We start from the raw sequence: 17,740 nt of genomic DNA on the forward strand, positions 1-17,740 counted from the left end.
GCTCTGGCTCTGGTTCTGGGACAGGTTTGGACTCGGGTTCGGGTTCAGATGCAGGTTCTGGGACTGCAGCTGGCTCTGGGACAGGTTCAGGTACTATTACCGGTTCTGGGACAGGTTCAGGTTCGGACACAGGTTCGGGTACTGCAGCTAGTTCTTGTGTTGCAACTGTTTCTGGGACAAGTTCAGGTTCTGGTACAATCTCTGGTGCTTTTACCGGCTCTGGGGCAGGTTCTGGTGCTTTTACCGGTTCTGGGGCAGGTTCTGGTGCTTTAACCGGCTCTGGTGCAGGTTCTGGTGCTGCTTTTACCGGCTTTGGTGCAGGTTCTGGTGCTTTTACCGGCTCTGGTGCAGGTTCTGGTGCTGCTTTTACCGGCTTTGGTGCAGGTTCTGGTGCTTTTACTGGTTCAGGAACAGGTTTTGGTGCTTTTACCGGCTCTGGGGCAACCTGGAAAGACAAAAGGTTTTAAAACAGTTTACTTCTTTCAGAGATAAAAATATAATATATATATCAGTTATAGGGATCCATTATAGTACTCCATTATTTTAAAAGGCAATCGTGGTTTCTCCTGTCTCCGTAGTACTGAAGCCACGCGGCCCCCTCCCTCTCATATAACAGATGTACTTGGCAGTACCTGGCAGAGGGCCAACTTCAATAGCTTGAGGTCAGTCTTTTGTGAAGCAGTACAGACTCAGCAGTAAAATAAGCAGAAGCAGCAAGACCAGAATTGTTGAGTTAACAAGAAATACAGTCCCTCCCTTCCACAACATAGTTCTGATGGGAGCAAAGCAGTAAGTAAGGTGAGGAAGTATAAGAGCGCCAATCTCTCTCTCTCATATGTCTTTTCCACCAAGGCAGTTCTGGTGCTGGTTCGGAGTCAGTGCCAAAATCGAACCGGTTCTTTGCTTTTCCACACAAAAAAATCTGGCTCTGGGCCAAGAAAACAGGTTCCAACTCAGCACCAACTTTGCGCTGGTCTAGAGATAAGAACCGGTTACGTCAGGTGCCGTGACATTCGAAAACAAAAACTTCGGGACGCCATTTTTAAAACACCGGTCAGCTGTTAACCATAGACAGCTGTTGACGTTAACTTCGGACATGGACGGAAAACCCAAACAACCGTGGTCTGTGGAGGAAACCAACTGTCTGCTGGCTTTGTGGTCCTCCACAGAAATTCAAGATAAATTGGATGGAGCTGTGCGGACAAAACCCGTATTTGAAAGGCTACAGAATGAGATGTTTATAGCGGGTTACCAGAGGAGTGTAGAACAACTGATAAACAAAATTAAAAAATTAAAAAAAGATTATCGGGACCAAAAAAAGGAGCTTGGGCGAAGTGGTAGCGGAGGTCGGCAAAGAAGATCCCCATACTTCGACGTCCTGGACTCCATACTTGGTGACCGACCGGCATGCCAAACCACCGGGGCACTTAACTCCGCTACAGCCTTGTTAGAGGCTATGGTGAACGGAGGAGAAGCCGAAAATTACAATGCTTCAGGTGGGTCTTATATTTCATATGTGTCAATGGCAATCATGTATTTTTTTTAACTGTGTAGCCAGCTATGTCTTGTTTCAATGTTATATTCGCATTGTTAACATTAGTTAGGTGACGACAAGCAAAGTGTAGCAAGCTACCGCTAGCAAACGTAGCTAGCTGGTTACAGTAGCTAAACGTTTACGCTGTACTAATGTTACTATTTTAAAACCGTTTAACGGTCGGTAGCTAGCTAGCTAACATAAGCCCATTGACAGCGACGTTATTGTTCATGTTTTGGCACAATGTTTGTGACCGTAGTAGTGGTCTGATATAGTGACTGGAAGTGTGATGTGCGATGCTAAAAACAAACTACACGCTGTTTTCAGGTAACGTTACTTTTTGACTTTTGTACTCCTCAACTATTTAGTCCATGCATCAGATTTTGATTTGACGGTTATTCACCAACAAAATGTCCCGTTTGTGCAACACTTTTAAAAGCCAAACCAACATTCAGCAGGGAGGTTTGCTCACTGATAAAATAATAAATGCTCTGTATGCAGTCTGCAGCTTACATCAGGGGATGATTAGGAGGAGCAAACACACAACCGCTTTTATTTACTGTTATGAGAATTGAATTTGAAGATTTTTTATTTATGACACTTAACAGCTAAATCACCTAATATTTTTTTAGGCAAAAGAAAAAGAGGGATGTTTCATAACGGTGACTCAGGTCTTATTGTGAAAAGTATGTCATGAATGAGCTTGAGCTTTATAAACTAAACCTCCTCCCTGTTTTGGTTGTTTATAGAGTTGTCAGTCACTGGTGAGGAAGGGGATGTTGACGATGACACAGAGCTACCACCACCACCATCACCACAGGCCTGCAGCTCGCCGGTACCATCTGCCTCCGTGTCATCATGGCAAGCCAGACGAGGTAAGCTATTTTGTGCTATGTATTAAGCGTTTCCTTAATGTTTACATGTTCTACATAGCCTCATAGCTTACATTTTGTCCAACAAGAATTTAACTTAGTCCCAAAATGAAGGGTTAGTATGTCCTATTGAAACCATAGGTAAGTCAACTAAGGTCAACATGCAGGCGCTTTGTTAGCAGATAAATTGTTAGATTAAATGATGGCAGCCAGTATAAAACAAACTGAAGCTTATCTGCAGTAATGTGTGGACTTGAACTAGTAGTACACAGGTATATAGATAGTTTTACATTGTCATCTAATCACACAGTTCGGTTTTGTTTGTTTTCTGCACAGGAAAAAGACAGCGTGAAAATGAGGAGCTGTTGGAGTACATGGAGAAGGCTGACGATAAGTTCTTGCAGCTCAACAAGAACATGACAGCAAAGATGGAGGCAGACACAAGTGCTCTGCTTGGGCTCATGGGGCGCATGGTGGCAGTGATGGAGGCGCAAGCAAAAATATAGACAATGTTTCAATTTAATTAACATGTTATTTATTTATTATTTGATTGTTTATGCCAATAAACAAATGTTTTTATATTTAACAACATTCTCAACCTTCTCTATTCCAACAAGTCGGATAATACTATACCAGACTGGATATTAATAGAAAATATGTAGAAAAACAACAGTTTTAAATATGTTAACGTGCCGTGCAAACACACCTCATTTGGCACAACACACACAGGCACAACCAGTTAAAAGATACAATTTGATGAATGTATTCCACATTAACTACCTATCCAAAATGACAGGGATAATCAACAGATACATGTTACACAAAACAGGTAAAAACATTTAACACATGAAACCTCCCCAGTTGATTAATGACATTAAGACAATTCTTTTTTTGTATTACAAGTTTTCTGAAATTTCTCATGTCTAAATATGCAAATAAGGCATTTACTACTGCCAACTTTTGGTGCATTTAGAAGAAATATACAGGCGCAAATAGACAAAGTGTAATCAAATTAACACCATGAAATATGTATTTTGAATGCCTTTTTTCTGTCAGATGCATTTTAGAGATAATGTTGAAGGAAACAGGTAGAAACAGGTAGGTAGAAACTGGCAGTAATGATGTACAACAATCACTGTAAAAACAATCACTCCTCTCTACTGAAATAGTTTATTAAGGCTGCTCTAATATCTGCCCCTTCTGGCTCACCATGCTCAGGTAATGCCTGACCTGGAGGTTGAAGGTTTGACTCCCTGTCCACGTGCTCCACAATGAAATTGTCACCATGCTCTTCACAAATATTATGAAGCACACAGCAGGTCAATGTCATTTTCTTGCTGAGCTCCAGCTTGCAGTCATTTCTCTTGAGGAGACATCTCCAACGGCCCTTTAACCTTCCAAAAGCCATCTCTACAACCGAACGCGCACTGCTCAAACGGTAATTATAGGTGTGTTGTTCAGGTGACAGTCTTCCAGTGTCGGAGAAGGGCTTCATAAGCCAATTCTGCATTGGGTAAGCGGGGTCACCGATAAGGTAGTGTCCAACATTAATGCCAGAGATGATCCTTTTGTTTTGTCCAAATAATTCCCCATCACTTAGTTGCTCCCATAAATGTGATTGTCTTAGCACTCTTGCGTCATGCACACTCCCTGCATAGCCCACACACACATCTCAAAACAGGCCTCTGCCATCCACAACTCCTTGCAATATAATCGAGTGCCACCCTTTCCTGTTGAAATAGTCACGGGGATACTCCTCGGGTGCAATGATCGGGATGTGGCTTCCATCTATTGCACCAACACACTGTGGGATTCTCCAGCGGTTAAGGAAGAAGGTGGCAATTTCAATCAGCTTAGCAGCATCTGGAGTGGTGATGTGTATAGGGAGCAAGACCCTTATGACAGAGTCGCAGAAATCTTGAACACAGTTGAACACTGTGCTTAGACCTACCCCAAAAAGGTGGCTAATGGTCCTATACTCAATGCCGGTAGCCAGCTTCCAGAGAGCAATTGCAACGCGTTTTTTCACTGGAACAGACATACGGTAGTTTGTGTTCCTTCTGCCCATGAGATGCCTGACCTGATCGCATATGTATTCCAAAGACTCCCGGGACATTCGGAAGTTTTGAACAAACTGCGTTGGGGTGAAATCTGGCACAACTGTGTCCCACCAGTAGTGTGAGCGGTGGTATGCCCAAACAACATGGGTCCTCCTCCGCCTTGCCCTCAGCCATAAAACAATCTGCAAAAAAATACTGTATCATTAGGTTTGTTTACAGGTAGGCTATGGTATTGTACAGTATTACATCCAACAATAATAACAGTGTTTTTTCCTGTAAAATTAACAAAATTGCAGCAACAGCCTTTTTCAGTTTAGTGTGAAGATGTCGAGATTTTTTTATAAAAAAGATTGCAAAATAAATAAAAAATCTTAGTGAAACCATGTCTCTCTCCTTGGTTACTTGTTCTAAATATATACTTGAAACTAGTAGCACAGAAAACATGCACATTGCGGCAGAGTTTCCGTTGCTGTTTGTGATGAACCTGATGAACACTAAAAAGTGTGAACTGATTATTTTGTTGAGTGTTTATTAACTTTTGCACAAGGGAAATAAGAAATTAGTAAGGTAGTCCGAGTTGTGTTAATAGATTCAGTGTTTTAACTATTAAGCCTTTTTTGTACCTGCACGTCCCTGGCTAGCGATATATTCTAACCGTTAAAACGAGACGGATAAGAAGAGGTGTTGCAACAATGTTTACAAATATACATTGTAACGCTGGCTGCACAGATTATGCAGACGCAGACCGCTACGAGTGACTGACACACACACACACACACACACACACACACACATTGTTAAACTCATACACTGAACACTTTATTAGTCTTTCTACATGGGTTTAGTTAATGATCGGGCTATAATAAGACCACGTCGGCTATGTAATCGCTGACAACCGGGACAAATTCACAGTCGTTGTAAACCGGGACATTTTAGCGTCCGACAGGCTTTTTTTTCTGTTCACCCTAACCGTGTTAAACACACAACATTCATTTCATTACTTATAATTACCTTTATGAGTACATGACAATACACTAGCTACTTGAACTTGAACTATGAGCAGTAGCCTAAGTTAACAGTGATGTTGCCATCGCAAGCCAGCGAAAATATAAAATATAATAATAGTCAAAAGATGCAAGATAATTACCTTTCTTCTTGAACATATCCTCTGTCCATAGCGGTCACGAAGAGCAGTCAAGGCACGTCTTTGAATTCCGGTGTAAATTTGTAAAGCCAGGAGCAAAAGTATCGGTATGTAGTCCTCCATTGCTGTGATTGTCATGACGCGTTGCCATGACAACGGAGGTGCATGCAGTGACGTTGTGACGTAGCCCTACTCTGGCTCTAGTCTGTGGAAAATCGAGCTGGTTCTTAGATAATTGGCGAGTAGAACCAGCACCGAACTGGCATAAGCACCAGCCCAGAACCAGCACCTGGTTAGCATTGGTGGAAAAGAGGTATCAGATGGCCTCCCACGTAGAGCCAGGTTCTGTCCGAGGTTGTTGTTTGTTAAAAGGAAGTTTTTCCTCACCGCTGTCAAACTAAATGCATGCTCTTGGGGGGGAATTGTTGGATCTTTGTAAATTATAAAGTGTGGTCTAGACCGACACTATCTGTAAAAGGTCCTAAGATGACTTCTAACACCTGCTCCATCACCATCTGGTACTCTGCTGCCACTGCCGAGGGCAGAGTAGACACACAGAGAGACACACAAAGTTCTGGTTTTAAATAACTATCACTCACCATTAAAGTGACAGAAAAGGTTCATAGGGTCCCAGAGAATCTTCATTCATTCAGTTACCTTTTGCATATATTTTGACTTCAGGAGAAGGATACACACATTTACAGAGGCATTTTGTCCCAGCCGTACGGTATGCCGTGAACCCTCACGGATATCTGAACACCATGTCTACTGACTGCTTTATCAACCTTTCAATCTGCCTTATCTTTCTGCACATTGATACCTTATGTGACAGGGTGTTATTGGGACATACTAAATCTTCCTCTGGCATACTAACTAAACATTAGGGAAGTATGGGAACGGTAACGCAGGGATGGCTGTCAGTTGCAGCTCCTCGTTGAGGGTCAGCCACCGCCTGCAGCTGACTTCAGGACAAATCAAAGCCTCTTCAGTGTCTGCTGACCTGTCCTCTTCCCTGACACCTGACATATGCGTACATATATTTATATATACGCTGACGTTTGCACAGATCTGGTTTCTCTGTCCGCCGCTGTGATGTTACAGCAGGAGTCACAGGTTTAAGATCAACTTGTGAGATTGTAGCTCTTCCAAGGCGTGGAATTAAAAAAGCGACGACATCTTTTATCATTCCTTTAAAACTGGGACGTAAATGTGGATAGTTTGGTTTTATTGGAACTAATTTTCAAGGCTTCAAGAGTTCAATTAATTCAACTTTACAAGAACAATTAACATGAGAAAACTGAGTGCAGTCAGTGTCCCTGTCTGGTCCAATCAGTCAAACCGCCCTTGACCTGGACACACGCCACACTTCTGCCACTGGCGACAACTGGTGCACCATGGGAGGTCAGACGGTGAAATGCATTGGGCCGGGCCGTCCCTTTAATCCCACAGCAGCCCTCCCTCCCTCCCTCCCTCGCGCCCGCTAACTAGATTGGCATCCTTTTAGCCCTAAACACTTCCTCTGCCTTGGGATTCCTGAGCTATGAAACACCACAATAATCTCACCGGACACCAAAGAGACGGCTCGCTGAAACAAATTTTTCTGGCTTCACGATGTGAAAATGTGAAAGTGAAATCTTAAAAAAAAAAAAAAAACTCAAAGCAGAAGTGTGAGTGTGAAGGTGTGTGTGAGTGGTGCTGTGATTAGTCAGAGTCATCCTGAGCATCCGTGACCTCTGAGAGCGTTTCCTGGTAAATATATCTCTGCGGTAACTCTACACTGAGTGCTTCTGTAACGGGCGCGGAGCAGAGGACGCCATCAGACCTCCAGCGTGGAGAGACTTTAGAGAAACAACCCTGCAGAGCAGACACTGCCTGGGATCAGAGGGTGTGAATCTCCCACAAATTGCAACAGAAAATCAGACAAGTCCCCTCTATAACATATCAAAAGTCCTAAGAAATGTATGTTGCCAGTTTCCCATTGCAGCCCATGTTAAAGGTAGACTCTACAGGTGAATAGGGGAAATATATAACCTAACAGGCATCAACATGAAACTCCCCCGTTGATTATTTACATTAAGACAATCAGTTTTTGTATTACAAGTTTTCTGAACTTGCAAACAGGGTTAAAAAATAAGGATTTCCCAATGGCACGGGGAAAGTAACTATAGCAACCCAGTTACCCGTTTACTTACGCTTTTTTGACGTTTTTATGACTATTTCTTGACGTTTTGACATTTTTTTTTACGCTTTTTGATGTTTTTATTGACTGTTTGATGGGTTTTTTTTACGCTTTCTTGACATTTTTTTGGCGCTTTCTTGGCGTTTGTTGGGCATTTTTTTTGTCGTATTTTTGACACTTTCTTTTTCGTTTTATTGGTGCTTTCTTGGCGTTTGTTGGGCAAATGTTTTGACATATTTTTTAAAAAATGTTTACGCTTTTTGATGTTTTTATTGACGTTTCTTTTGACGCTTTCTTGACGTTTTTTTGGCGCGTTCTTGGCGTTTGTTGGGCATTTATTTGACGTTTTTTGATGTATTCTTGACTTTTTTTGGTTTTGTTGACGTTTTGTTGATGCTTTCTTGAGGTATTTTTGATGTTTTCTTGATGTATGACTTTTTCTTGACTTTTTTTTTTTCAAATTTTTTGTTTTCAATGTTGTTTTATGTATAGGGGTCAGTAGAAATTGAATTTGGGCAAGTAACTTTTTTTTTTTACTAGACGTGAAAAAAAAAACCTTAACGCTGGCAAATGAGGCATTATCTAATTAAATATGTGCTAATTTACATAAATAAAAGGTGTTTCGGTATTCTTAACTTGGACCCTGTTTTCCCATGCATTGGTGAGCAAATTAAGTTGTAAACTTGAGATAACCTGCGGCTATAAACACAAATACATCACTTAATTCAGGGCATGATTTAAACAGCGGAGGTATTTTGCTGGGGAATAAATAGCAGAAGTGCATGTTGCAGTACAGTGGGAGAGATGTCGGAGGGAACAGACTCTGCTCTGTCTCTGTTCAACACGCTCATAGTTCCCTCGGCTCTCTGACGCCGGCTCCATTTAGGAAAGAGACCAAGAGACACGTCCACTCTGTCCTCTGCAGGGAAACGGCTGCAGGGAAATGTACACTATAAATTCACATACGTACACATAAACTCAAACACACATATACACACTCTCACATCTACTCACACACACACACACACACACACACACACATATAGCCTACACATACATATACACATGCATACACACACACACACACACACACACACTTACACACACATATACACATGCATACACATACTTACACACACATATACACACACTTACATACACATGAATACACACACACACACACACACACTTACACACACATACATACACACACATATTTACACACACACACACACATACACATGCATACACACTTACACACACATATCAACATACTTACACACACATACACACACACTTACACACACATATACACACACACACATTCTATATTGTTTCTGTATTCATTGTTTATTCTTATTAATGTTAAATATTTGTGTGTGTGTATGCACCAAACACCAAGACAAATGCCACGTAATGTAACTTACTGTGGCAAGAAAGGCTTCTCTGATTACTGATTTCTGATTGGCCGATATAAGAGCCCAGAAGAGCCAGGCTGTGCCTTGGCTGGTGTGTTAGAGGCGGGAGCGGGAGCGGGTGGAAGAATAAGCTGCCATGTTGTGATATGAAGCCATTGTTTTCTCCTGGATGTGATGCGATGTGGCCGGGCTTCAGAAGGAGGAGGAAGTGAGCCAGGCCGGGGAAATACCAGGAGAAGTATGTCAGACACAACCAACCAGACCTCCAAACCCTCCGATGATATCAGTAGTTTGTTCCTCCAATACAGTGGTTCTCAAGCTTTTTTCAGTAACGTTCCCCCCTTTTAAGCCATGGAACCAGCGTGAATAATATTTGGTAGAAAAAAAACAATCAATGTCAGAGATAGATTTACTAAACAACAGCCGTGGACCTGGAAAACATTTAGATGATCATGGAGAAAGGAGACAAAAACTTGGAAAAAGACACACACACACACACACACACACACACACACACACACACACACACACACACACACACACACACACACACACACACACACACACACACACACACACACACACACACACACACACACACACACACACAGCATCTTTCCTCCTAACCTGTGTAGCGTGTTGACATTCCCATTTATGGAGAGCTGCATGTGAGTGACTCTGTGCTCACTCCCAAAGAATGAGCAGGCAGAGGAAATGTTTCAGTATGACTCAGGGAGAATTCAGAATTCAGACCATCCTTTTCTTATCGTCAGCGGGATAATCAGCCGCCGCAATAAACACATCGCCAAAAACACTCTATCAGCTGCAGGCCGCCGTTTGTTTTAGTTCAGCCCCGGCACTAATGCTAGTCTTTCCTAACCACAGACAGTTATTGTATAAACGACGTACGTTACCTGATGAATCCAGTCTTGTGCCGTCTGACAAGCAGAAGCCCCGCTGTCTATGTCCTGAGAACTGTTTAGAAAATAGGTTCATATTTTAGAGAGCTATCTGTCTTTCGCGTAGGGAAAAGTTCAACACAGTTCAAACCTTGCTGCGGGCGGGCGTGTGCGTGTGACGGGCACTAACGCCTGTCAGACTGCCCGCACCCCTCCTCCAGAAGCTCCGCCCCCTGCTAAACTGGAAATGTGGCTTTAGATCTGCATACAAAAACGCTAGAAAAAGTGATGGTATGTGTCTACAGCGGCGTTTTTTTTTTGTCTGCAGGGATGTCCCCTCTTCTTCCCAGCGCTGGACTCTGGATGTTCTCTCCACCAGCAGTTACCAGTTTCTCTTCCCTGGCCAATGACGAGCAAAGAAAAACAGGCTCCGCCCTCCTACAGCCGCCACGGCTGCACCTGATTGGACGAACGCTTCACTCTACGGCCGTCTGCTCCCGGATTTCAAAACAGACCAACACGGCGGCTCGTTTGGTAACTCTCTGATTTATTTTATGTGTTTCTGAAAACATTTTATGGGAGATAATAATAATAATAATAATAATAATAATAATCTGCAGCTGCTGAATGTGTCTTCATTTCAGATCGACGACAGTCACTTTAAAAGAAGAGGCTGAGAGTTGAGCTGGACGCTCAATGCATTGCCCGGCTGACTGCTCACAGAGACAACGAAAGGGAAGCGTGGAGACGACGCTGCCAGTGGACTCGGACTCATTCATACTGTGTTTTTTGTATACAGCCTTAAAGCAACGTTTCCAGTTTACTACAAACATCTGCACAGTTCTTTTTCCAGAACAACATCCGTGTTCTCCCGTGCATGGATTAGAACATGAGTGGGACATGCAGTTCCATGTGCTTCGGCCTTTTTTAGGCTGCAGGACGGACGGAGGAGGACGGACTGGGAGCAGCAGTAACTTTAGAAGCAGGAGGAGAACAACATGCTAAGCACAGAAATGTCAGGGAGCCAGATCGGGGTCCGGCTCTGATGGCACAGACACGTGGAGCACGCTGATTGATTGATTGATTGATTGATAGATAGGTAGTTAGATAGATGGATAGGTGGATAGATAGATAGATAGATAGATAGATAGATAGATAGATAGATAGATAGATAGGTAGGTAGATGGATAGATGGATAGGTGGATAGGTGGATAGGTGGATAGGTGGATAGGTAGATAGATAGATAGGTAGATGGATAGATAGATAGGTAGGTAGATGGATAGATGGATAGGTGGATAGATAGATAGATAGATAGATAGATAGATAGGTAGATGGATAGATAGGTAGATGGATAGATGGATAGATAGATAGATAGATAGATAGATAGGAATACAGACAGTATAGCTTTTTTTCGACATTTAAGTTGCTTTAATTTACGTTTTTGTCGCAATTTCTACGTTTTTTTCCCAACATTTTAATATTTTCGTGTGTGTTTTTGTCGCCTTTTCAGCTTTCATTAGACATCAGAAACACACACACATGCATGCATGCATACATACACACATACTTACACACACATGTACACACATATACACATGCATGCATACACACACACACATACACACATGCATGCAGACATACACACACTTACACCAGAGATGGGGACTCGAGTCTGAGACTCGGACTCGAGTCGCACTTAAGTCGCACAAACAGCTGACTTCAGAGTTGACTCGGACTCGAGCTTCGAGACTCATCAACAACCTGCTTTCATGCAATTATAGCTTTTTAAATCTAAATTTATTCATGTATTTCTATTTTCTTTTATTAGCGCGTATATGTTGGGGAAACGTATGACGAGCCTCATGTCCCCTGCCCTTTGCCATAATGTGCAACGTAAGGCATGCGTTATGCCTTATGTGCTCGCACTGACACATAAAAATACATACTTACACACACATATACACATGCATACACATACATACACACATATACACACATGCATACACATACACATATATACACACACATATACACACATGCATACACACATACTTACGCACACATATACACATACACACACATATACACATGCATATACACATTTTAAAGTGCAGTTTTTCTGCTGATATTCTCTTTCAACGATACATTGTGCAGCCCTTACATCCAGCAGATGTGTGTGTGTGTGTGTGTGTGTGTGTGTGTGTGTGTGTGTTTCTGCATTAATGAGAACAACACAGAAGTGTGACTTTACAGTGGTATGAAGTGTGTTGGAAGCAGCTGTCTGTCGGCCGCGAGTTGGGCCTGAGTCAGCAGGATGAAATGACACAGTTCAGCCTTCACAAGAAGACCATGTGAAGGCGTCTATTTCAGACAGGCGCCACCATGAACATACACAGGTCCGAGTAAATATAGGATTCATGATGGACACCAAATATAGACGCCCAGCGTGTCGCATGTTACAGCAGCGCTGGGCACATTCCTCCGGCTTTTAAAGGTCCAACACGCTGACACACCTCTGGAGACCAACCGTTGGAACGCAACAAAACTAGGGAGCGACCGATCCTGGTTTTAAAAGGCTGATACCGATTATATGTAGTCAATGAAACCCATATTTGGAGCATGCATTTACAGTCCAAATGAAAATCTTTAAGTCAGAATTAAGATTTGTGGAATGTTACAAACTCCAACACAAAACTTTGTTTAAATGCTTTAAGCAGTTATGTAATAAATGAGACACGTAATGTGTTGTGGGCGGGACATTAATGGCTAAGTAAGTAAGTAGCCTACTAACTAAGTAGGTAAGTGAGTAGGTAGCCTAGCAAGTAAGTAAGTAAGTAAGTAAGTGAGTAGGTAGGGCTGAATGATTTTTGAAAATAATCTGCGATTTTTTTCAAAAATATTGTGATTGCGATTCAATATGCGATTCTTTTTTAAGCTCTTTGTCTTCTGTATTATTCAACAAAGACAACCAATAAATCATTGTATAGTATGAACAACACAAGATTAGATAGATTAAACAAACTGTTCTTTCCTGGAGGCCAGGCCTGGATGTGATGATGAAATTAGGTCATGAATTTATATGAATGACATCTTTTATTTAACTACTTCAGTCACAGTAGTATACTGAGCACTGACCAAGCCTGGTGTAAACATTCATATGAAAGTCAGAAACAAATCACACAAACTAAAGTGCAGATTGCAGAAATATAAAAACAAATATGTGGCTTTACCACACTTATTAGTATTTAGATTATTTAATTATTTACTGTAATAAACATATGTAAACATGTGGATTGCACTTTTTAAACACTGTCTTTGAACTTTACTAGACAGTTAAATAAGTAAAAATATAGTATATACAGTATATACAATGGTGTATTTCTTTTTACAGCGCACACAGAGGAGCTGCCTCCAGCCTCTCCCTCCCCTCATGAAGTTGCGTGCCACGTGCATGACAGCGTCAACATTGCACTCAGAGACAGAGAGGCTATCATTACGTTAGTAGTAGCATGCTGCTGCTGGTCTTGCCGTGGGATTAACTGTACTAATAAAACCGTTGAAACAACGTGGCCACGCTGCTGGGTGCAGACTGATTTGCTCTTGCGAGTCACGTGACCAAATCGCAGCCTTTGCGATTAGGAAATCACGTTTTAACATATCGCGATATTATTGCAAATGCAATTAATCGTTCAGCCCTACTAGTAAGTAAGTAGGTAGCCTAGTAAGTAAGTAAGATGGTAGCCTAGTAAGTAAGTAGGTAGCCTAGTAAGTAAGTAAGTAAGTAGGTAACCTAGTAAGTAAGTAAGTAGATAGCCTAGTAAGTAAGTAAGTAAGACGGTAGCCTAGTAAGTAAGTAAGTAGGTAGCCTAGTAAGTAAGTAAGACGGTAGCCTAGTAAGTAAGTAAGTAGGTAGCCTAGTAAGTAAGTAAGTAGGTAGCCTAGTAAGTAAGTAAGTAAGTAAGTAAGACGGTAGCCTAGTAAGTAAGTAGGTAGCCTAGTAAGTAAGTAAGTAAGTAAGACTTACTTACTTAGTACGAGATTTACTTACTAGTAATCGATTTACTTACTTACTAGTAAGTAAGTAAGTAAGTAAGTAGGTAGCCTAGTAAGTAAGTAAGTACTGTAAGTAAGTAAGTAAGTAGGTAAGTAAGTAGGTAAGTAAGTAAGTAGGTAGCCTAGTAAGTAGGTTAGTAAGTAGGTAGCCTAGTAAGTAAGTAAGTAAGTAAGTAAGTAAGTAAGTAAGAAACAACAATGGCCAAAAAGCGACAAAAGTGTTGAATTATTTTCTGGTAAGAAACTTGTACTTTTACTCCGGTATTGCTAAGTACTTTCTAGACTTCTGGAGACTAACTGTGTCCTACTGCTACAAACTAAACGGAAGTGGCTAAAGATTCTTAAAAAACAGTTTCAGATTTGTGAAAACTTTATTTTAATTTGTGAAAATGCAATTAAGGGGGATTTCCCTGTTCTTTTTCATATGTAGACCACATTAGACACATTCATTAATAATAATAATAATAATAATAATAATAATAATAATAATAATAATAATAATAATGTATTAGGGCTGGGCGATATGACCTAAAAATAAAATCCCAGATTTTTTCCAAAAATATCCGATTTAAGATTTAAATCGATTTTTTCTCCCCCTACTTAAAATCAATCTGCAGATGACAAAGAAATTGTTCAAAACAAGTTTTAACTTTATTTTGTTTTGACTCACACACACGAGGCATGTATACCATTATGATTATTCATGCCAATTTTGTGGAAATATAAATTGGTTTGAGTGTTTTCCCTTTTTTTGGATGAGGGTGCTATATATTCAACAACAAAAATGGATGCGTGAGATAAAGCTGTTTTCACACATACAGGTAATTCACTTCTCGTTCCTCGCTAAAAGTTCAAATCATTTGAACGTTATTGCGCAACCTTGCCCCTATTTTCACCTGTTGCTGAGTAACGTACATTAACATCCCATGGTCTCTTGAATGTAGCATACCTTAGGGCTGAACGATTTTTGAAAATAATCTAATTGCGATTTTTTTCCCAAATATTGCGATTCGATATTCGATTTTTTTAAGCTCTTAGTCTTCTGTATTATTCAACAAAGAATAATAATATAATAATTTATAGTATGAACACACAATTACACACTAGACAGTTAAATAAGTAAAAATATAGTATATAGTATATATCTATATACACACACACACACACACACACACACACACACACACACACACACACAACAGTGTAATTTTTTACAGTGCACAGAGAGGAGCTGCCTCCAGCCCCTCCCCCTCATGAAGTTGCGTGCTGCCGTGTGCACTTGCTCAGAGAGGCTATCGTTACGTTAGCTAGTTGCTGGTGTTCTTGCTGTGGGATTAACTGTACTATATATATAAATATATAATAAAACTGTTGAAACCCCGCGGCCACGCTGCTGTGAAAGCTCCCCGAACGTCATTAATCAGTCTGGTTGTTACCCCTCTCAGTGGCAGCTCCTTCACTCCATATCTTTATAACGGAGCTAACCGCTAACCGGAGCTAACCGCTAATCAGAGCTAATCGTTGCCAACCGAGCCTTGAGTTCTGTGTGCCTGTATCCATTAACTGCATGTATAGACTCAAGCCCGAATAAAACCCTTAATTTTATTAAAATGGCTGTAAAAGTTTTAAACTACAACTCAGAGTTGTTTGAATGACAGAAATCAGCTCAAGGTACGGCGTAGCGTTAGCGTGCTAGTTGATGCTTTCTCTGCGGAGTGCAGACTGATTTGCTCTCGCGAGTCATGTGACCAAATCGCAGCCTTTGCGATTAGGAAATCGCGTTTTAACATATCGCGATATTATCGCAAATGCAATTAATCGTTCAGCCCTAGCATACCTGTAGCAAGCTCCTTCGTAGTAACTAGCGGTAGAAACAAACGTCGAAGAGGAGCTCCGTGCTACAAAGCAGCGATTGCTAGTTGTTTAAGCCGCTACAGACCTCCATCACAGCTCGGTCGTATCAGCGGCATTTAGTAGATGTGTTGAGCCGCAAAAGAGTTCCTCAACACCGCCTCTGGTGCCCCGCATGGTGGTCCTTTAGGTCAGCGGTAGCTGGTGGTTCAGTTATCCAAGAATAGGTGACTCTCAGCCGGGGACAGAGCACCGCGAGCTGCTGGTCATTTCGGCGGAGATTACGGATAAGTAAGTAATGAAACTACTAGTTAAGAAAAGAATTAATGTTAGTCCCTGTCGCTGCCATGTTGTTTGTGTATCTCTATGGCAAACGCACGGGGCGAGGGCTGAGCCCGTTCGGAACTATGGGAGCCCAGAGGGGAGCGTCGGCGGATGTTAAGGAGAAAATCGATTTTCATTTAAGGCGAGACACTACAGGTGAATAGGCTAAAATTTTTAAATAATAGATATCTCCATGAAACTTCCTCAGTTGATTACTTACACAAGTATATAAAAAAAAGTATTACAAGTTTTTTAAATGTTTATGTTTAATTATGCAAATTAGGCATTTTCTCATTAAATATGCGCGATTTTGCATATATTTTCGGTAGATAGATCTGAACATATGATAAAGCCAGGTGCAAAATTCTTTTTTCATTTTGTTTACACACAAGATGAAAACAAAATTACAGAGGGATTTCAGGATATCTGCTTTCATTACCTAGGAAATCAAAATATACTGTCCATAGCCTTAAAAAAAAATCGATTTTCGCCATGTTTTTTAGCTTAAAAGTTCACATAAATCAGGGCAGGAATGATTTATTAACAAATCCCTCTGTAAATTTCTTCAGAATACTACTAAGTGTATAACTGGAAAGTTTGGTGTACATAGGTGCTACATAGGCTGAGATGTTTATACTGGAGAATGACAAAAAACTCATTTTGAGAAAACGGCATTTAAAGATTTAAATAGTGGAATTTAATACATTTCTATTGGAAAAATTGCTCAAAAACAGAATAAATGCTCAGGCCCTTAGCGATAATAATATAGAATATTTCAAGCTCATGAAAATTGATTATTTAATAAAATGGCAGGCATATAAGGCCTACAACTGCAGTAACTCAATGAATTAATATTGGCGTATCATGCACAAAGTTGCAGACAAAACCCACGCTGGACAGTTGTATGGACACAGAACAAGACCAACAATGGATGTAACAGCTTTTTTAAAGTCCAACTGTCCATTCCAGCACCATATGTATTTTAGCTGTGCTTGGACTCTTGCGCCTGTGTTTTACACTGGCAGCTGTGACGGCCTCAGCTTTTGAGGTCCTGAGCATATCAGTTTCTCTCATTGAATTGACCGTCACAACTGTGCTCTGAAGCCACAACTTCTCCATAACAGAAAGCATGGCAGAGGCACCTTCATGGCCATACTTGCTGCTGCTCCAGCTTACTATTCCCACAAAACAGTCCCCTCAGTCAGCTGATGGTGAAGATAACTAACCAGAAACAGTCCCCTCAGTCAGCTGATGGTGAAGATAACTAACCAGAACCAGTCCTCTCAGTCAGCTGATGGTGAAGCTAACTAACCAGAACCAGTCCCCTCAGTCAGCTGATGGTGAAGATAACTAACCAGAACCAGTCCCCTCAGTCAGCTGATGGTGAAGATAACTAACCAGGCTCC

At 41.2% G+C, this 17,740-nt stretch overlaps 1 protein-coding gene and 1 long non-coding RNA gene across 5 annotated transcripts in view; one reads left to right on the forward strand and one right to left on the reverse strand.

Annotated features, from left to right (window-relative positions):
• si:ch73-366l1.5 (FILIA-N KH-like domain-containing protein) overlaps positions 1–17,740 on the reverse strand; it is a 30,442-nt gene that overhangs the window by 8,624 nt on the left and 4,078 nt on the right. For 3 of the 4 annotated variants that reach the window (XM_035994401.1, XM_031297180.2, XM_031297179.2), the window contains exons 2-3: positions 123–445; positions 1–92 (exon numbers count right to left, since the gene is read on the reverse strand). The exon at positions 1–92 is cut by the window's left edge and continues 135 nt beyond it. In XM_035994401.1, coding sequence (XP_035850294.1) covers positions 1–92; positions 123–445 — 415 coding nt within the window. The remainder of the gene's footprint in view (positions 93–122; positions 446–17,740) is intronic. The other variant, XM_035994406.1, reaches the window with a different exon arrangement.
• LOC116048203 lies at positions 1,705–2,907 on the forward strand. The gene is made up of 2 exons (XR_004104589.2): positions 1,705–2,409; positions 2,743–2,907. It is a non-coding gene; the product is annotated as an uncharacterized LOC116048203 (long non-coding RNA).

Source organism: Sander lucioperca, chromosome 2, assembly GCF_008315115.2.
Source record: "Sander lucioperca isolate FBNREF2018 chromosome 2, SLUC_FBN_1.2, whole genome shotgun sequence".
Lineage (NCBI taxonomy): Eukaryota > Metazoa > Chordata > Actinopteri > Perciformes > Percidae > Sander > Sander lucioperca.